This window comes from Myodes glareolus, chromosome X (assembly GCF_982192425.1).
Source record: "Myodes glareolus chromosome X, mMyoGla1.1, whole genome shotgun sequence".
NCBI lineage: Eukaryota > Metazoa > Chordata > Mammalia > Rodentia > Cricetidae > Myodes > Myodes glareolus.
In genome coordinates this window covers 84,196,579-84,218,970 of record NC_142053.1, presented here as the reverse complement: position 1 = coordinate 84,218,970, position 22,392 = coordinate 84,196,579, and the positions used below count along the sequence as shown (strand labels likewise).

Here is a 22,392-nt window from a genome sequence, read left to right as displayed (position 1 = left end):
TGAACGACAGCGGCAGTCACCAACTGCAACGGGGCAAGAGGGAAGAGCTGGGTGGGGCTGCCAGGCAGAGGTGAACCCCCACGCCCCCAGGCCCCGCCCCACGGCTGGAGGCCCGAGTGGAATGGCAGGGGGCGGGGCGCCCGGGCCTGGCGGGCCCGTGGTTGGGCGTCCTGGCCGCCCCTTGAGGCATGGGGCGGGGTAGGTGAGGACCTCCTCCCTCATTCCCTCTCGGGCCGCGCCGCCCCTCTCTCCCGCCCCTCCTCCTCCCTTTCCCACCCCTCGGAGTGGAGCTGCACATGCGGCTGCTCCCTGTTCTGTCCCGCCCAGCCACCGTCGCTCAGGAACGGGTCCCTGAAGACCCCAGCCGATGGCAGGGCAGTAACCGCCTGTCAGGGGTCGCGAAGGGCTGAGGCAGAGGCAGAGGCTCCCGGGCCTCAGATAGTGGCCGTCTCTGGAGGCCATGGGCTACCCTGAGGTAGAGCGCAGGGAACCCCTGCCTGCAGCAGCGCCAAGGGAGCGGGGCAGCCAGGGCTGCGGCTGTCGCGGGGCCCCTGCTCGGGCGGGCGAAGGGAACAGCTGCCGGCTCTTCCTGGGTTTCTTTGGCCTCTCGCTGGCCCTCCACCTGCTGACGCTGTGTTGCTACCTAGAGTTGCGGTCCGAATTGCGGCGGGAACGGGGAACCGAGTCCCGCCTCGGCGGCCCGGGTGCTCCTGGCACCTCTGGCACCCTAAGCAGCCCTGGGAGCCTCGACCCCGTGGGTCCCATCACCCGCCACCTCGGGCAGCCGTCCTTTCCGCAGCAGCCTTTGGAAGCGGGAGAAGATCCACTCCCCCCTGACTCCCAGGACCGGCACCAGGTGAGTCACCTAGGAGGGGCGGCGGCCTCGGAGGCCCCCTCCCCTGCTAGGTTGGGCGGGGGCCTGCGCCGCAGGGCTCGGGGGACTCTGCCACCCGGAGCCAAGTTACAGGGCAGGACCTGGGAGTGGGCCGGAGAGTTAGGGAGAGGTTGTCCGGGGCAGGTTGTCCTCAGTTCCTGGCTTGGCTCATTCAGACCCTCTCGGGTCCCATGGACTTGGAAAGGCCGGGCTGCATGCGCCGCCCCCCCGAGGGGGGGGTGTGGGCTGCTTCGGAGAAAAGTTGGCCGCCTCGCACCCGGGCCGGCGGAGAGGTGCCTGCGCCGCCCCCGTGGCCGGCTAACGGCGAGCAGCTTGGCCCCTGGTGCCCCTGGTGAGGTTCCCTGCCCGCGGTGCTTGTTTCTTCGTGTCCCGAGCTGATGCCAGCCCTAGCAGGCTCCTCTTTGGAGTTGGAGCTGTAAACAGCTGTAATAACTGTTCCACGCCCGTTGAAACAACTTTTAACCGTACTTTCAGCGCCGGGTTCTTGTGCGCTGACCAGAACGTGAGCTTTTTCACACTTACCTGCAATTTGAGACTGATTGTCCTCGGCGTTCTAGTGAGGATCAGCGCCCCTGAGGAATTCTGGTAGAAATATGCCGTCTTGCTAGACAACTTCTGAACAGCAGTTTTAAAAAATCTATGGAAATAAAACTCACCCTTTGCATGCCGGTTCTGACGCTCTTGTTGATGGACTGGGTGCAGTGGGTGTGAAGAGTTTTCACCATCGCTAGCTTCAGAACAGGAAGTTGGATTTTTGTTTTGATTTGGGTGTTCTTTAGAGTGTTTGTATCCCTTTCAGCAAACCATTAGCTTGATTGTTTTCCGAACTTTTTCTTCAAGTAAATTCAGCGTACTTGATACTAAGTATTCTCGTGATTGCCAAAGTTGTCTTCCATGTGTGTGACTCTTAGGCAGAGCAGCCAAGGATCTCTTTGAGGTGGTTAAAGACTGGTGGTCGGTCAGTTTGTACCTTTTTTTTTTTTTGAGGAAACGACGAGTTGTATAAGTAACGTACTGGAGGTGACACATAGAAGCGTCTGTATTTGGTGCTACATCCATAGTCATTGTCCCAACTCTTGAAACATTATTCCTGTTACTCCTTCAAAGTTGTGCACTTTAGGGCTGTCACATTCATGACAATGCGCTGTCAGGACTGACACTTTTCTTTTTTCCAATGTGCTTTGTAAAGTTGCCCCAGCCCTAAAATGCCTTTCAAACACACTCCGGCTTATATAACAGCTTATCAAAGAAGAGAAGCTGCAGGCGTGCTTCTCATACTTGAGACTTTAAACACTGTGGCCGGATGATAATTAATTAGGACTCTGGGTCTTTTCTTTATCTTCGCCCCTCCTCATCCCCAGTAGAAATACTTAGCAGCTGCACATTAATATTCTGTAAAAAGTATCAGAGAATTCAACTCCTTTACTCAAATGGTGGTCAAGGATTTTTGGCATTCAGGGTGGACCGTCATGTTTGTAGGTGGGGGATCAGCGAGACGGCTGTATTCTAGAGCTTCTGTGTTGGTATGGGACTCTCATAGCTTTGTGACGACATCTAGGTGCTTACACTTGTGCAGCACTGAAATACTTGGGTGTTTCAACACAGCTTCTTCTTGCCTGTCCTTGAGTCTTTCTGGTTTAGTCTTTCAGGACAGTTGAAGCAATGATAGTAGCTCTTTACAAGGATTGGCATCAACTTGGAATTGAAGTTTTTCAGATTGGTAAGGTACCACCTTACAAATATAGGTCCCGAAGGAGAAATAAATGACCCAAAATATCATAGCTTGAGTCAAAACTAGGATGAAGTTGCCCCATAATATAGTATCTGCCATTTTTTTTGAGGGAAATGGAACGACAACAGGTTGGAGCTCCATAGTAGACTCTTTACAAAATGAAAGGCTCAGATCTGTGTCATTTTGTTCTGCTCTAACTACATTTTGACCAGACTAAGTTTAACCACATACTCCTTATTTATCTGGAACTTCATTTCCTTTCAGGAAAATTGGAATATAACTGAAGAAATTTTAGTTCCGATTCAACTTGTTTCTCTTGAGGATATTATTTTTGGCATATACATAAACAAATAATGAATAAATAAATAAAGGAAAAGTTGATTGGCTAGTCGAGTTAAATTGATGTGCTATATCTTGGGTAAAATTTCTAGTGCCCTGGTGCACCCTCTGCTGGTTTTGCAGTGACATTTAATTGTACTATCTGCTGACAGTTAAAATTCTAAGTTGTGCTGACAGATTCTGATTCATAAATAAGGAAGTAAACAGCCTCGTGGGACTTGGCCACATAGGTCATATTTTATGTTTTAGCTTTTCAGTATAAACAGCTGCTGTTACAGCAAGTTGGACAGAGAGGAGCAGAGACAAAAACCATGTATCCTCCAGTGGGCAGTACATTGGGTTTCCTACCAATGTATTTATAAAGAGTGAAGGGAAGCTCATGGCACGAAACTGTGGTGAGCAGAACAGTCAGAGGCATTTCATTATGTAAGGCCATACATATATTTAGGCAAAGGTGAAGTTATTCAAGCCTATGGGATAATTGGACTGCGGGTTTTCAATTATGACTCAAGGAAGGACTCTAGAAATCATTGAAGGTGTATGTATAACACACTGCAATTAAAAAAAGAGGATACAGAAGGAATTAAGAACATAAAGTAGGAAGACCATCAAATTTCTGCAAGGGAGGTGTTAGAAAAGTAGGGGCCCAGTTGCTGTTCATAAAAAGTGAGAGGGTAGCATCTACAATCATGAACCGTCTCCTTTAGTTGAAGGAGATAAGGAGCTGTAGCTGGATCCTTAGGAAAGGTTAGCTTAAGAGCTAGAGATACACCAGTAGTGTCTGAATTTGGTAACAAATAATTAAAAGCATTAAAATCACTGGATCACACTATAGAGAAAAAGGTCTGGTCATGATTATGTCCCTCAAATGTCAAAAACATGGTGGAAAATCTCAGGAATGTGTCAACAACAAAACAAAACATTTTTCTATGAAGATGATCAAAAATTCATTTTTGTCTACAATCAGACAGAAAATTCTGGTGGCTGTTTCTCAAGAAAAAGCTAACAGCTAATTGATGAAAGTCTCCAGAAATCCAATTAAAATGATCAAAACGGGGAGAGAGATGAGTATGGTCAGTATGTTGGTGTAATTTAATGATCTAAGCTGAATAAATAAGAATTTCTCTGTTAGATACAGTCTTTTAATGTTGAGAGAGATAAATATAGGTAGCATCTCATAATCTAAACTGCAGGCAGATCAATAGGAATTTATTCAGGACTGTTGGAGGTGTTCCTAATTATTTGAGTTGATATCATAGAAGGCAGCTTTAATGTTCTACAGACATTTTGGATATAACTAGATACATCATTAGCATACCAAGATTTGATATTCCTGCTAAGAATCATTCTAGGAGATTCATGCTGACCATAACAGATCCCACAAATTGTGGAATCTAGATAAGTTGTTTATGGATTTTAAATGCAGACTTTTCAATGAGTTCTTTAAGTCTTTTGAACTGGTTTCATGATATCCCTCTCATTTCCACTCTCACTAACTTTATTCCTGGAAGTCACCCACCATAATCTCTTTGGGGATTATTCTGTAGTTGTTACTGATTTTCATCTTAATACATCTGCCTTTACATTAAAGGCCATCATAAATCTACCTTCTGTATTGTCTTTGATTCCTAACAGTACTAGTTATAGCTAAGTAGAAAATAGTTGTTGAACTGAATTATCTGGGGACTTGGGTAATATTTATATAAAACAAAGGCATTTTATAAAACAGGCCTGTTTCTTTCTGGTCGTGCTAAGTATGTGAACTGTCAGTTTTACTTAGGTAAATAGTTCTGTTGGTAATGTTTCACTGGTTTCTAAAATAATTAAAAAGTGAAGTGGAAAAGAGGAGTCCTAACCATGTGATCCATTTCCTAGTTTCACACTTTCCCTCTAAGATGGTACTAAAAGCTTTTTGTAATGCATTGTTTGATATTTTATTTGCTTTTAGGTTTCATCTTCTCTCTTAGATCTTGTGAAAAATGATCTGTAATTTATCTGTAACTACCTTAGAGAGAAGATCTCTTTATACTAGAGAATTTCTGAAGCGATTTTAATTTCCAAGAATATTACCAAGAAAAGCCTTGTGCCTTTGTCTATAAGGCAGCCACTGTAGAGAACCATCTTTGTCTGACTCCTCTGTAAATACCTAGCACTTATTTCTTCATTTCTATTCTTTTTCTTTATTTTTTGACATACAATACAAATACAAAAAAGTATACACATCATAATTGTGCCAGTTGATGAAATATTACAAAGTGAGCACACTCATGTTGCTTACATCTAAGTCAAGAAATAAAATACTTTTAGCATCCTGAAAACCCTTAGTTGTGCCCATCTTTATCACTATATCATCCTCACTTTCCAAAGATGCTGAATGTCCTGACTTCTATTACCAGAAATAATTTTGTTTATTTTGAACTGTATGTAAATGAAATCAGATAAATGTATTCTTTTGAGTTTTGTGGGGTTTGGTTAACACTACATTTGTGATAACCATACTGTTTCAGACAGAGAGATTTTTAATTTGTATTTTTGTATACTTTGTTGCTGATATACATAATAATTTATAAATTCCTTATAGTAATAAATATGTAGATTATTTCCAGTTCAGAGTTGTGAATAATGATGTTTCAGATATTTTTATGCATGTATTTTGGTTCCAATTGTTAGAATTACCATTGAAGATATACCTAGGATTAGTTTCTATGCAATGGAAAATAGATACTTAGAAATTATTTATGACAGTTTTTCTAAGTCATTGTCAGTTTTTATTCTCACCAGCAATGTATGAGAATGGCCATTTTTATATTACTTTGCAATTACAGCCATTCTGGTGAGTGAATATTTAGTGATATCTTGTTATTGTATGTGATATTGTTGGGGCTGGAGCCAAGGCTTCAGGTATTCTAGGTAAGTAGTCTACCTACTTAGGTAGCTTTATCTTAGGATTTTAATGGATTCTTCTCAGAATACTGATGAAGTTGTGTTCCTTATCACATGCATTATCAGTTTGGGTATCTTTATGAAGTAATTTTCCATCCTTTTGCCTGTTTTACTTTCAAATTGCCCATTCTTATATAATTAAAAACATGTTCTTTTTATTTTTATTTTTGTATATGTGTGCTTGTGTATATGTGGGGACATGTGAGTGCAGATTTCTGCAGAGACCAGCAGAGGGCTCTAGATTCACAGGAGCTGGAGTTATAGGCAGTTATTAGACTCCTGACATGGGTGTTTCAAACCAAACTCATTTATTCTGCAGGAGCAACACGCACTCTTAACTGCTGAGCCATCTCTGTAGCCCTAGAAATCTTTTTTTTTACCTTGAAGTGAGTTCTTCTTATAATTTGCAAAACAGTCCCAAATTTGGGACTACTTTTATGTTTATTGATGAACAGAAGGCTTTAATTTATCAAAAATTTTTAAATATTTTCTTTCATGAATAGTGTTTTTATTCTGTTTAAGAAGTATTTTTCCAGGGCTGAAGAGAAGACATGGCTCAGTGCTTAAGGACATGTACTGCTTTTGTAGAGGGCCAAAGTTTGGTTCCTCACACTCACCATCAATCAGGCAGCCCACAACCACCTAACTTCATCTTCAAATAATTTGAAGCTCTCTTTCACACACACCACACACACACGCCACCCAAAACAAATTATTTTTAAAAAAGAAGTATTTGATGACTTTGAAATTATTAGACATGCTCATACATTATCATTTAGAAGTTTTGTATTTGTGCCAGCCACAGATTTACAAGCCACCTGGGATTGATTTTGTGTATGGTGGAGACATAGAGATCAGGCTCTATATTTTTCCATATAAGTATCCAACTGATTTAGTCCTTTTTATTAAAAGGACTTTTTCTACTTTTCTACATTCTTACTTTTTCATCCATTCATTTTGTTTATATACACTCCAAATTGTTTTTGAACTGTTTATTTTAGTCTGTTGATCTGTTTCTCATCAGTCTGCTTTCTGTTGCTATAACAAAATAATTGAGGCTAGGTACTTGAAAGTAAAAGAGATTACTTAGGTCATTTAGGGGATTCAGAAAACATCCATTCAGCTTTAGTGAGGGTACTCTTGACTGAATAGCAAAATGGTGGAGAAAGAAATAAAAGTGCAGAAAAGTGAAAAATTGCATGAGTTGACCTCACCTCATTCATAGCAGCCTACGCCTTTGAGAACTAATGTACTGTGTAAGTAAAAGACGAATCCTTCCAGAAGGAAGTACCGTCAGTGGTCTTGCACTGAGGCTTCTGCCGGCCTCTTAAAAGTCCTGCCATATCAACAGTGCGACTCTGGAGCTAAACATCCATCACAGGAATCCTTGGGGCACAAAACCATAACCATAACCTATAATAAGCTTTTGATATCTGGGAAGCAAGTCCTTCCTACTTGTTCATATGCTTTAAAACCATCCACTCTTATCGTTCACATCTTCACATGCATTTTAGAATCAGCTTTTTTACATGCCTCAATAAAAGAGAAATCTCTTAGAATTTTTATTGCAATTACACTGAATTTAAGAATTGTATTAGTTAAGGTTTCTTTTCTATTGCCATGATAAAAATCCGATGACAAGACAACTTGTGCAGAGTTTAAAGGATCTCACAGTTCCAGACGGTTAGTGTTTGTGGTGGAGTGAAGGCGTGAAGGTGTGGCTACAGGCAACCAGAGCAGCACTTCAGAACTCGCATTTTGATCCATAGCAGGAAACACAGCACACGGAGAACAGTGAAAGTCTTTTGAAACCTCAAGCTCTGCCCTTGTAACACACCTCCTCTAACACGGCCATACCTCTTCAACCTTCCCAGAGAATTACAGCAACTAGGGACTGAGTATTCAAACATTTTCATTATGTTCTTATTCACCACATAAAACCCAATTTAGAAGGTCACATCTTCCAGTTCAGGAACATGTTAATTCTTGTTTAATTTTCCTAGCAATAGTTTTTCTTTCTTTTTCTTTTTGAGATAGGACTTCTATGTGTAGCCCTGATTGTCCTGTATCTGTAGACTAGGCTGGCCTGGAATTCACAAAGATCTGCCTGCCTCGGCTTCCTGAGTGCTGGGATTAAAGGCGTGCACCACCACTGCTTAGCCTTACTTTTTAAAAATTTTAATAGAGAGAGGATTTCCAAGGTATGTTTTTAAATGTCATTATATATGCTATGGTGGATGTTGTGCTTCACTATGTAAATTCCACTTCAGCAATGCAGGATTTATGCCTTCAAGTATGAAGAGAACTTTCAGAAGGCAGAGTTCAGCTGAGAATTGTCTTTTGATGAATTTTTTTTCAATCAAGGAGAAACTTCCTTCCAGGGCTGCCTGCATCTAATGACTAGTGCAGAGCTATAAATCACTTCCCCTTTCTTCCAAACTGGGAAAACATTGAAGAGTCATATACCAGCCATACCAGCTAAAGAGCTCAATAGAAATTTGGTTAGGGCAATTTGGTGATTGACTTTTTTCCTTGTCTTGCACATATGTTGATCCCCAAAGCACTATCTAATAAAAATCCTGCATCGTAATCTTTCAATTGACTTGGTAGGAAACCCAATGTGGGGCTACATAATTTTTAATTTTTGTGATTATAATATATTATAATTGCGTCATCCCCCTTCACCTACCTCCATCCAAACCCTCTCATGTAGCTTCCCTTGCTTTCTTTTTTTGATTGCATTAAGTTTAATTTTAATTGCTTCTTGCTGATATTTAGAAATCTAGTTTAATTTTATGTATTAAGCTTGTATCCAGCAATTTGCTGAACTAGCTTATTGATCCTAATAATTTATTTGCATGTTCTTTTGGATTTTCTACATGTCTATCAAAAAGTTTATGAAAAATATTTTTAATTTTTTATTCTTTTCATTTTTAATCTATATACCTTAAAAGGTTTTCCCTTTGCCAATTATTCCTGGGCATGGAGCTTGCCCTGGAATGTGGTTGATATGTCCAGTGACACTCCATTGAAGAAAACTGACTTCCCTTTGCAAGCAGACATCAATTGCAATTAGCTTCTTGGTAGGGTTTGGGACCCAGAGTTCTCATAGACCTCTCAGTGTGGGGACCCTGTCTGACTAGAACCTGTCCAGATCTTGGGAATGCTTTCACAAGTCTCTTTGAGTCCATCTGTGTATCAGTCCTGTTGTGTCTGGAAGATACTGTTTTTTTTTTTTTTAAAATCTATCTCATCTGGCACTTACATTGTTTCCTCTTGTTTGTCTGGGCAGATTTTCAGTTTTTTTTGCTGTTTTCTTGTTTTCCTTATTTATATGTCTATCTATCCATCCATCCATCCATTTATTCTTATCTCATTTATTACATCTCAATTACAGTTTCCCCTCCCTTTGGTCCTTCCAGTCTCCCCTTCCCCAGATCCACTCTTCCTCTGTTTCCCTTCAGAAAAGAGCGGGCCTCCCAGGGATATGAACCAAACATGACATAACAAGTTACAGTAAGACTAGGCAGAAACCATTATATCAAAGTTGGATGAGGCACCCCAATAAGAGGGGGGGAAAGGGTCCCCAAAGCAGGCAGAAAAGTCCTAGATATCCTCGACTCCCACTGTTAAGAATGCCACCAGAACAGCAAGATATACATCCATAACATATATGTACAGGACCTGGTACAGACCCATACAGGATCCATGATTGTCAAATCAGTCTCTGTGAGCTCCTGTGAGCACAGGTTAGTTGATTCTGTGGGTTTTCTTGTGATGTCCTTTGACCTCTCTGGCTCCTACAATTCTTCCTCCCTCTCTTCTTTGAAATTCCCTCAGCTCTGCCTGTTTGACTGTGGGTCTCTGCATCTGCTCCCATCAGTTGCTGGAGCCTCTCTAATGATTATGCTAGATTCCAATCTAAGTGTAGCAGTGTATCATTAAGAATCTCACACACACACACACACACACACACACACACACACACACACACGGGAGGGGGACATGAAATTGGGTGGGGAGGGAGGTGGGGATCTGGGAGGAGTTGGGGGAAGGGAAGAATATGATCCAAATATATTGTGTGAAAGAAACTTTAAAAATTAAATTTTTTTATTATATTGGCTATAACTTTCAGACTAATGAATTGAAGTAGTAATAGCAGATTTCCTTGTTCACTTCTGAACATTGGAGGAAAACTTTCATTTTACTGTTTGTCATAGGTTTTATTATTATTGTTAGTTTTAAAAGATAGTCATCAACTTTAGAATTTTCTTCTAGTTTTCAATGAATAACATAAGGAATTACATCATTGTATTCCATGGTTTCTTTTATATATTGAATTAGTAACAGAATTTTTCTCCCTTATTCTGTTAATGTGGTATGAGCCAACCTTATTCCCCTTAGGATACAGCCTCTTCAGTTCAAATGTGCTGTCCAGTTTATATATATCTGGAATTATTCTACTAACATTCCATTTAGAACCTTTGATCTTTATGAGTGAGAGAGATTAGCATGCAGCTTTCTCTCATCAAGTTTGGCTATCAAAGTTATTTTATGCTGTCATTACTATTTTGTTTGTTTTATTTGTTGTTTACAATCATTTGTGTAACATTGGTAATATTTTTTTTCTTAGCTGTTTGGAAGAATTCATGAAGTCATTTTGCCCTAGGGAAGGTTAAATTGTGTTTGGTATCCTAATAGATATAGGACATTCAGACAATAGCTAACAGAAAATAAAGTACTTAGAAACAACATTAACCAGAAGTGTCAGAGACCTGAACAATTAAAACTATAAAACAATGATGAAATAATTGAAGAAAACAAGAATAAATTAAAATATATTCCATACCTATGTATGGGAAGACGAAAAATTGGCGAAATGCCCTTATTATCCAAAGAAAATTGCCAATTCAGTGAAAACTTCATCAAGATTCCAGTGACACAATCTAGGTGTGGTGTCTCACAATAACTCTAGCACTTGAGAGACAAAGGCAGAAGGATTATGAGTTCAAGGATAGCCTTGAGCACAGTGAGTTCTTATCTCAAAAAAGTTAAGCAACAACAAAATAATTCAATGGCATTTGTCACAGAAATAGAAATTCTGAAATTTATACGGAACCACAGAATCTTTCAATCTACTTCTATTATCAATTGTATATCTTATTTTTCTACTAATTGACTGTTTTGTCATATGCCTGATTGCTTTTGAATGGATGGCATATTGTATGTGTGTGTATATACGTATATATGTATATATACACACTTATCACACACACACACACAAATGTTTGAGGCCTCAGTTGTTTTTATTCAGATAGGATTTATATTTCTGGAAGTTGGCCTCAGGTGCTAGCAATCCTATGTCAGCTTAATCCACCATGGTATTGAAATCATCTGAAACTGGCTTTCTGTCCAAATGAAAGTTGATTTACTATTCCTTTAAACTATTGTTCTAATTCAGAACCTAAAGATTGGTGCTTTTTCCTGAGTTCTTGTTCCTAGAAGGGTCATGAATTTCAGTTTCTTTTCTTCTTTCCTTCTTTTTTTCTCCTGACTCTATGTTCAGTCTTTTAATAGTATTACATATTCATGGTGTCTCTTCACAGCGTTCGAAGCCCTAAGACAGCGGTATACAGATGTGGAGATATAACTGTTGAGCAGGTCAGAGAGAATTCCTGCATTCATGGAATTTTGAGTCAAGTGACTAAGCTAGAAGAATTCAAATTGATGATGAAGCAAACAGTAGGGTTAATCTTACTGCTTGAATTATTTGGAACATATGATAATTTTGAACAAAAAAGATGAACACCTGGATCAAACTTTTGAAATCAAGGGACATTTTCTTGACAAAGCATCTTCTGAATTTAAAACTGAAAAAAAATTATCTGGATAATTTAGTTTCCAGTAATAGGAACTGAATATGCAAAGGCTTAGAGGTGAGAGAGAACATGGCATGTTCAAGGAATGAAAAAAAATCTCTTATTTATAAAGCCATAGTTATTAATCCATTATGGTGCTGGCATAAGGATAGACTTTATAGGTTAATGGAACAGAATTGAGAACCCTTACATTATAACCAATTTGTTTTTGAAAAAAATAAAAACTCAAAACAAAACAAGACAGTTCACTGGCATATAAGATTCCCTATTTAACTAATGGTTCTGGGAAAATCATATAGCCACATTTTAAAAAAGAGTGAACTTTATGAAATAGACCAAATTCACCTAAATAGACATTTCTCAAAAGCAGCCAGATGCCTAATAGTTTTATGAAAATAACTATAGGAGTATCACTAGTCACCAGGAAATGCCAATTAAAACTACCATTATAGACTAGTTCTCCTCAGTAAGAACGCCTAATGTCAATAACAAAGACTAAAGATAGTTAATGTATTTGAGGATGTTGAGGAAAGGAACCTTTTCATACACTATTGGTTAAATATATGTATATGTATATACACACACACACATATATATATATGCCATATCAAATTATGTGGAATATTTCTGTGTCAAAAGTTTCAAACAGCTGTCATATGATTTAACAATCCTACTACTGGATATATGTTTTAGTTTGAATATGAAATGTCCTCCATAGGTTCATGTTTGAATACTCAGTCACCAGCTGGTGGAGCTGTTTGGGAAGGTTGTGGAACATTTGGGAGGTAGAGTCTTGCTAGAAGAAATGAGTCACTAGACAGACTTTGAGGTTTTACAGCCTAGCTTGGCTTCTAATTTACTCTCTGCTTCTGTAGTATGATTATTCAATGTGAGAAGGCAGCCTCCTCCTGCTGCTGCTGCCTTCCCTGCCATGGTGGAATGTATTCCCTTGAACTGTAATCCAAAGTCAACTGTTTTTCATCTCTAAAGTTGCTTCTTGTCAGGCATTTTGTCCCAGCAGGGAGAAAAATGTCATGTACTGTGTATGTCCAATGGAAATGAAGTCAGTCTTCTTGCTTATTGTAGCACTATCAGACATAGCTAACAAATGGAAATAACCTATGTACTCATCAGTTTAGGTGCTGAATGGGTATGAAAATACAGCCAGGTATGGTGATGGTACCTGTAGTCACAGTACCCAGAAGAATAAGGCAGAATGACTGCAAGTTCAAGACCAGCCTGGGGCATATAGCAAAACCCTATCTGGAAACAAACAAGCAAAGCAACCCACAAAATGAAATAAAATAGAAAATGTGTTACATATTCATAATGGAATACTAGTCAATCATAAAAACAATGAAATTCTGTTATCTGTGACAGTATAAACGGAACTGGAAATCACTTTGAATTTTTAAATTTCATTGAATTAAATGAAATAAGTCAGACACAGAAAGACAAGTACGTATGATCTCATTCACATATGGAATAAAAAGTTAACTATGTAGACTCTAAGAGTAGACTAGGATCGTGGTTACCAGATGGTGGGGAATAAGTGAGAAGTAGGGAGGATTGATGGGGAATAAATTGATCAATATGTATTAAATTATAGTTATATGGAAAAAGGATGATCTGTTATACTATTGCAGAGTAGAATGACCATAGATAATGTATATCTCAAAAAGATGAAGAAATTATTTTGTGTAGAGGCTTACCATGACTGAAGCAGCAATAATGGGGCTTGCATGGGTCTATTCTAGGCCCTCTACATAAATGCTGTGGTTGTGTAGCTTGGTGTTTTGTGGGACTCCAAACAGTGGGAGTAGGGGGTGTCTCTGACAGTTTTGTCTACTCATGGGACCCTTTACCTCTTACTGGGCTGCCTCACCCAGCCTTGATCTGAGGGTTTGTTCCTACTCTTATTGTAAGTCGTTATGCCATGATTGGTTGACATCCTTGGGAGGCCTGCTCTTTTTTGAAGGAAAAGATGGACGAATGGATCTGTGGGGAGAGGGAGGGTAGTGGGAGGGATGGAAGGAGAGGAAGGGGGAAACTGCAGTTGGGATGTAATATATGAAAGAAGAATAAATAAGAAAGAATAGATTTTATATTTTTCACTATAAAGGGTAATAGTTGGTTGAGGAGATAGATGTGTTTAACCTGATTTAATCATCATGCCTTGGGTACTCTGGTTTTTCTTTATTCACATACATCTTTTTCCTTTTACATTCTCTCTATAAGGCATACATTGTTAAAACATTATGCAGTGCACCATTAATATGTATGTATTTTATGTTTATTCTATCAATAAAAATCTTAAAATCCATGAATTAAAGAAAAGAGTAAATGTAGACATGTACTATACAACATAACCCTGAATTAACTTTAAATAGACTTAAATTTAAATGCCAGAACAACATTTTTAAAGAAAACAGAAATTTTATTGACCTAGGATTGGGCAAATAGTTCTTAGACATGGAACCAAATGCATAATCCAACAACAACTCAAAGAAGCGAATTGCTTTTTTTTTTTAAAAAAAAAAACTCTTATTTTTCTTAAGAAAACTTTTTAAAAATGAAAAGAAATATGAGAGTAGGAGAAAAGGTTTGCAAAAAAGGCCTCTTGAAATGCAATAAATAAAAAGACAAACAGGGAAAAGATACATATATTTATCAAAGGAGAGGCACAAATGTCCAAAATTACACAAAAATCTGCTCAATACTTATCAAACATGTATATACAAATCAAAATCACATTGAGGTGCACTTTTATACCTATTAGAATGACTATAATGAGAAAGATAGTAAACAATGGAGATGTGGAGAATGGGAACGCTCATACATTGCTTGTGGGGATGTTAAATGATATAGTAGTTTTTGGAAAATGGGTTTTCAGCCTCTTAATAAGTTAACACAGAATTACTTATTGCATTATGACCCAATTCTACATCTATGCATGTGCCCAAAAGAATTGAAAACGTCTGTTCACACAAAAACCTCTATAGGAATGTTCACAGTGAGTGACATTATTCATAATTTTTTAAAAATGGAAGCAACCCAAATATCTGATGAATAAACAAATGTGGCATAAAATTCTAATAGAATATATTTCAGCCATAAAAAGGAATGAAGTTTGAATATGTGCTACAACATGGTAGGATCTCAGAAATATTATGTTAAATGAAAAGAGCCAGTCACAAAAACCCACATTATATTGTATAATTCTATTTGTATGAAATGTCCAGAATAGGCAAATATGTGGATTCAAAAATTAGATTAGTGAGTGTGTGTGGTGAGTGGTAGGAATGGAGATTCACTAAATATGAGCATGAGGGCACTTACTGTGGGAATGAAAATGTTTCACAACTGATTTTACCATGACTAAGGCAATAGTTGTGTGGGGCTTTAAAGAAAATGATGCAAGAGCTTTCATAAAATCACATAGTTCAGTATAGTTCCTATAAAAATGAGTGAATTGTATGGCATATGAATTGTATCTAGATGCATCTGTTATTCTAAAGATGCATAAAATAAAAGTAATGGACAAATGTATAAGAGATGTCAGTTTTTTTTGGTATTTATCTTTACATGAAGAGAATCACCAAGAGTTTTCATTCCAAATACTCCAAACTTTTTCCATAATAGATGTGTTCAGGATTCCAGCCCGGAATAAACACAACCCGAAGCATCAGGGATGTCAAGGTAGTCATGTTTAATGTGAAAAGGCTGTACTGTCAATTTTGGTGTGCACTTCAGAGAAAGAAATCTTTAATTTGTGGGATTTAAGTGAGTTAGTATGGATAGAATCTAGCATGTACAAATAACCTTCTGTGGTTTGAATATCCCCCTCTAAGACCCATGTTGAAATTTAATTACCATTGTAACAGTATTATGAGGTGGGACCTTTAAGTGGTTATTAGTCAATGAAGCCACATGAATGAATGCATGCTATTATCATAGAAGTGGGTTAGGAGTCGAGGGAGTAGGCTCCCAATTAATATCCATCTGTTACACTTTCAATTGATCTTCTATCTTCCAGTATCATTCCAGCCTTCAGAACTATGAGAAATAAAGTTCTTTCCTTTCTATTTATGCTTGTTTCTTTGAAACGGGGTCTCATGCAGCCCAGGTTGGCCTCAAACTTATTTGGTACCTGAGAATAAAGCATTCACTACCATCCAAGCTTTTGCTTCTACCTCTTAAGTGCTAGGGTTATAGGCATGCAACGCTATGCCTGGCTTAATAAATTTACTTACTTTATAAATTACCCAATTTGTGGTATTCTGTTATAGCAACACAAAACAGACTGCGATCGGGTCCAGCTAATTATTTACACTACAGTGGGCAGTAATTAATTCTGACTCACAATTGTTATCTCTTTCTTTCTCTTCTGCCCTCTCCATTACTCCCTTTTCCTCTATGTCTGTCTTTTAGTCTTACTCTTAGTCTTTCTGTTAGAGATAGTGGAATTGTCTCAGATCCTACTCAGAACTTTTTCAGACTTCTGGGTTTAATATATATCATAGAGGTGAATGTGAATGTCATTTTCAATCTGAGGTGTGTATTAATGTTGGATAACTTTTGCAAAACCTACCTATGTGTGGCCAGATCTAGTCTCACATCTTCAGAATGTTTAGAGTCTACCCATGGCTTCTGATGTAATGCTGGTGTTCATCTCATTTTTTTGAATTGCTGCTCTAAAGGAAGAAAATAAAAACAAGAGTGTAAATTAGATAGGAGTTGGTTTCCCATGCCTAACCCCAGTTTCCTTATTATTGGCTATTACATTTTTGTCATTTTTGTCACTAGTCTTACCATTGATGACCATTGACGCAGGAGCTTGTGTGGTAGCAAATGCTTAATGAACATACCATTTGGAAAATTAGTTAATGATTGTATGTCTTTTAGGGAGAGAAGAATTAAATTTCAGTTGTCATTTCCTAAGCCAGATGCTGGGACTATGTGCTTGTAATAACCAAAAGAAGGAGTAGTTCCCTGACTTTTGTGGCTTCCTAGGGATTTTCCTGCTGGTAACTGCTGAAACCACTTTAAAATAATAGACTGCTGAGTAATTTTCCCCATGTACATCCACTTGTCAATGGGCCCGCACTTCAGAGATGAAGACAATTTTTATTGGAGTGATGTCGTATAGCATGGTTTGAAAGCAGACAGCCACAAAGAAATTGATTTTTAAAAGGAGATTACTGCAAAATTTTATTTTGTGGTTTGCAGATCTTTATTCTTTCAACCTGCCACACCATTGGCCTGCAAGGACAACCAAAGTTTAAACAATAGAATATGTCTAGAGGCATTGCATGTTTCTAGAGAACTTTTAAAACTACATCTTATTACGGTGTGTGTGTGTGTGGGGGGTGGTATACCATAATGTAATGCATATGTGTAGGCCAGAAGACAATCCTGTGAAGTTAGTTCTCTCTTTTTCCCCGTATGTTGGTCCTGGGAGTCGAACTCAGGTAACCAGGCGTTCATGCAAATACTTTAATCTGCTGAGCCAGCTTGCGGGTCCTACGGCCCTTTTAATATATAGTCTAAATTGTTAAAGTGGCAAAAGCGAGGGATTTTTCTGGAAGGATTGTTATACCTGCATTTAGACTCATGGGAAGGAGAACAGCAGATTCAGGTATTCCTCAATTTCAGTGAGTTACTATGAAGTAGAAAGGCAATACTTGTGGGGGGTTCTAGTTCTCAAAACTGATTTAGCTAGCAGAGTCAACCAAGAAGTATAAACTTCCTTTGTTTCTTTGACATCAGACAACCCTGTTAGGTGCCATTAGTTTCTGCATGAATTTCCATCTGCCACCTCAAATTTAGTTAGCTAAATTGAATTCATCTCCACTCTTCCCTTCTCCTACTGCACACACTAAATTTTAGAAAATTAAACCATGGTTTTATTTTTTCAATAACTCAGGCATAAAATCTCAGATGCATTTCATTTCTCCTTTTCCTTTGCTACTCATACTTAGCATTCTAGTTACTAAATTGATTCATACTTTCTGATGCTGATTTACATTGTTTATGTCATCTGCATCTAGTCTCTATTATAATTCTGTTTGTATTTGGTTTAGCTACTATTCAAGTTCTTTTCCCCAAATCTGTGATCCTTCTTCAGCTTCTTATTTCTCATAGTAATTATGGACTAGTGAGTTGCTTTGTTCTCTACTGCAACTTTTCATGCCACCCCTTCCTCAAATACCTTTGTTTTCCTCTCCATTGCCTATACAGAAAGCTTCAGTCTTTTTGCCAACATCCCTGAACAATCCTGATGCTCTTCTTGTTGCTTGCTGTCTACTTGAGTTCAATTTCATCCGGACAAATCCACTGTCATACCTCTTGCATTTTTGTCTCTATTTACCTATTTCCCAAAGCTGAACACTCAACCTCTTCTTGGAGCCCTCAGTCTTTCAGAGCTCAGCTCAAATCTTATCTTTTTGATAGATTCATCCTTGTCCATTCATCCATCTCAACATTCTAAACCCTTCATTTGCCGTTGTATTGAATTGTATATTATCTTGTTCTCTCAATTAATTGAAAAGTGTTTTGAAGGCAGAGACTGAAGCAGTTCTTTATAAATTACAGCCATTTTATACTGATTTTAGTAGAAACCTCTAGTTTTACGTAAATTTGTTTTCTTCCTCTGCATTCGTACCTCCATTGTTGTGTCATTTTTCTCATTAAAAAGTTCCTTTTGATGGTAGAATACTCCCATGTTTAAGGAAAAATTTAATTATGCGACATTTTTTCTGATAATTTAGCCCTTAGTAATATTTTCCTTTATTTTGTTTCAACTAAATCTGCATTTGTGAGACGCCTGATACTATATCTGGCATTGTAAGAGCTAAAAAGGTAAAATCAATCCCTATCATTAGAGACAGGAAAAAAATTTGAAGGGAATATTCTTGGCAGAGAAAGCAACATGATCAAAGACTTGGAGAGAGCAGTTTGGGTAAAAGCTTAGAACCCAGGATCCTATTTGATCTAGAACTATTTGTCATCTTGCAACAGCTCTGTGATAGTATGTAACTGTATAATACAAAATTGTGCTTAATTTCCCATTTATTGATTACTCACCTTATGTTTTCTTTTCCCAATGGCACTGTACTTTTCATTTTCATTATGGGAAAAAGTCTTGATGACTGGGGAAATCTAGGATTTCACAGCAGAAAACAAGACTGATCAAGACCCTTGAGCAGTGTCATGTGAAGACAAAACCGTGTATGTTCTCTTTGGGAACTAGCTCGACATTTTTAGTAAATGTTTTTACTAAATTAGATCCTTTAACCCACTGTTGCTAAAATTCCTTCCCGAGGGGGAACATAAACTGCATTTACCCCTCCTCCCGAGGTTCCAACAAGAAACTGAGGCAGGAATCTATCAAAGTTCACTCTGATGGAACTAATGTATTTATTGAGCTTTCTTACAGAGCCCAAATGATGGGTTCCTTAGATGGATGCAGTCATTCCTTCCCCACTGACCACAACTACAAAGCCTTACCAGGCAAGGCTTCCCAAAGCTACATGATTACGTTCCCCCTCCTTCCAGGCTTCCTTGACCTCTATATGCTCTATCCCTTGCCCCTCAAGCCACTTGAAGCATTGGCAGATGGTAGGGTGCAATGTGATTCTCATCTGAGAATCTCACACCCTATCGTCCTATTCCACCGTCTATGGGGACAGAAAGGGGAGAGAGAGAGAGAGAGAGAGAGAGAGAGAGAGAGAGAGAGAGAGAGAGAGAGATTGGAGAGCAGAGAGGCTGACACACACACACACAGACAGACAGAGACAGAGACAGAGACAGAGAGAAGGGGGAATAATAAATTGGCAACCAGCCCATCTGGGATGATGTTTTGCAAGAAGGTGCAACTGTATTCCCAAAGATGGTTGTTGCTTGGCTCATAGGAAAGGACAGTCACTCAGGACACACATTGCTCCAGTAATCAGCAAGTCTCTGGGTTTCCAGGTTTTTGTGCTTTAACAAAACCCCAGCTCAGGGTCAACTTTTTAGTTTTGTTTTATCAATTCTACAGGATTGGAGAAAATTCCAGATTAGTGCCGCTGCAAATTCAGCAGAAGAATTCCAGTTCTTTTTCCCTTTGTATCCCACCCCCTGCTCTCTTTGTCCCCTCCTTATCATCCTGAACTCCTTCCTTGGTTAGTTCAATTTTCTGCTCTCAGCAGCAATTCCATGCTTTCATTTTGTCCACAAATCTCCTGCCATGATTATATTCACTTTACTTTCAACTGTTAGACTTAATTCCTACTGCATTAAAAAAAATATCAAGATTGACGTTGAGATTACCCACAAATCCACTTCTTTTCTTGTTAACTTCTACAGATTCAACCCACATCTTCGTGTTCTCCTTTCTCAGTAGAGGAAGTACGTTCTTCATTTCTAGACCAGTTCTTTCACTTGGACTTTAGATTCTTTTGCCTCTTACGTTTTCTTAGTTCTTTCTCTTAGTCAGTTTCTTCCATATCTTTTTTTGTTTTGTTTTAAGATAATCTCATTATGAAACCCAGGCTAACTTCCAACTTTCAGTCTTCCTGCCTCAGCCTCCCAAATTCTAGGATAATAGATGTGTGCCAGAATGCTCATCTTCTCTTGTATCTTTGATCTCTCTCAAATGTCTTTAGCTTTCATAGAATCATGCTTACACATTGTGTGTGTGTGTGTGTTTGTGTGTGTGTGTGTTTGTGTGTGTGTGTGTGTGTGTTTGTGTGTGTGTGTGTATAAACTTATTTGGCCCAGCATCTTTTTAAAGCTAACTTGTTTCCTTTTTCCCTTACCATTCAAACTTCAGGAAGTAATGAAGTAAACTTGCTGTCTTGGCATTTTAGCCACTCATTGATTCTTCATTTTCTTTTACTTTGTTTTTTTATATTTTCTTTATTACTGAGTCTCTTCTTACTAGGTTTACCCGTGATCTCCATATTACACAATTTACCAGGTCCTTTTGTTTTTTTTAATATTTTTAATGAAAAAAATTTTCATACAGTGTACTCAGGTCATGCATTTCCCTTATCCCAACTCCTCCCAGATCCTCTTCACCTCCTGCACCCAATCAATTCCATACCTTTTCATTCTCTCTTTAAAAAACAACCAGGGAGCCTGCATGGGACTGACCTAGGTACTCTGCATATGTGTGATAGTTTTGTAGTTTCGTCCTCTTGTGGGACTCCTAACAGTGGGACCAGGGGCTGTCCCTAACACTTTTCCTGAGTCTTTGGAGCCTATTCCTCATACTAGATTGCCTTACCCAGCCTAAATACAAGGGGAGGTACTTAGTCTTCCTACAACTTGGTATGCCATGTTCTGTTGATACTCATGGGAGACCTGCCCTTTCCTGAACAGAAATGGAGGAGGAGGGGGTTGGAAGGGGCAAAAGGGAGGTGGGGGGATTGGGAGGAAAGGAAGGAGGGGTAACTGCAGTTGGTATATAAAATAAATAAATGAGAAAAAGAGAGAGAGAGAGAGGGAGAGAGGGAGGGAAGGAGGGAGGGAGAGAGAGAGAGAGAGAGAGAGAGAGAGAGAGAGAGAGAGAGAGAACAGTTGAACATACCCATAGGGACATAAGGAATTTTTTTCTTTTACCTTTGGCCATGGGGATTGTGTTTATGGTTTGCTGTTGTTACTAAGGCCCTAGAAACCATTTTTTATTTTCATCCCTGACTGAAAACACCCAAAAAACAAACGTCTACAAGCCTTTGAAAGTAAATCTGAGAATAGAAAGATGCCCTAAAATATTGTTTCTTTCCCAAATACTCCTTGGAGTGGACTTCTCCAGTCAGGAAAGTGTTTATACTACAGCAACTTTATTGACTTAGGTACCAGGTTTGCCCTCTTCCTAGGAGCAGAGAAAGGAGAAGAAACTGCAGCCGGGATGTAAAATAACCAGCTAAATTTATTTTAAAAAAACAAAACAAAACAAAACAAAAAACTAATAAAGCAATCAAAGTCTTTCCCTCACCAAAATCCCAAGAAACTCTCTTATACATACCCACAGAAATACAAAAATGGAAACCAAGTATACAAGCAAAAGACTTATTAAGACAAAAAATGCCTAAACAAAGCAATTTGTGACAAAAAGTTTACAAACATGCCATTGAGTTTGTTTTGTGTTGACCATCTACTGCTTGGCATGCAGCCTACCTTGAAGTGTGGTTAATATACCTATTGAAACTCCATTGGGAATACTAATTTTCCTTTGCAAGTGGCTGACAATTGCAGATAGCTTCTTAGTTTTGTTTTTGTTATACTAGATATTGTCCAATCATTTATCTTTCATTTACACTTTTGGCTTGATGTAATATAGTGGTGATTATGTTACTTCAGTGATTAATGTTTCTTAGTGAGTATTTATTGAATGTGAGAGTTAAATTATATTTTAAATGTTGAAATCGAGACGTAATTCACACATGGAATTCATCTATTAAAAGCTTAACATTTAATGATCTTAGTGTATTTATAGAGCTATATAACTGTCACCATTGACTGATTCAGGAACATTTTCATCACCCTCAAAAGAAACTCTCTGCTATTGAGAATCACTACCCAACTCTGTGTTCCAAATAAACTCTAACCACAAATCT

At 38.6% G+C, this 22,392-nt stretch overlaps 1 protein-coding gene across 5 annotated transcripts in view; it reads left to right on the top strand.

Annotated features, from left to right (window-relative positions):
* Positions 1-266: 266 nt before the first annotated feature.
* The window catches only part of Eda (ectodysplasin A), a 372,063-nt gene continuing 349,937 nt past the window's right edge, over positions 267-22,392 (top strand). For all 5 annotated transcript variants that reach the window (XM_085684701.2, XM_085684700.2, XM_085684702.2 and 2 more), the window contains exon 1: positions 267-856. In XM_085684701.2, the coding sequence (XP_085540827.1) occupies positions 461-856 (396 nt within the window). In that variant the 5' untranslated portion in view covers positions 267-460. The remainder of the gene's footprint in view (positions 857-22,392) is intronic.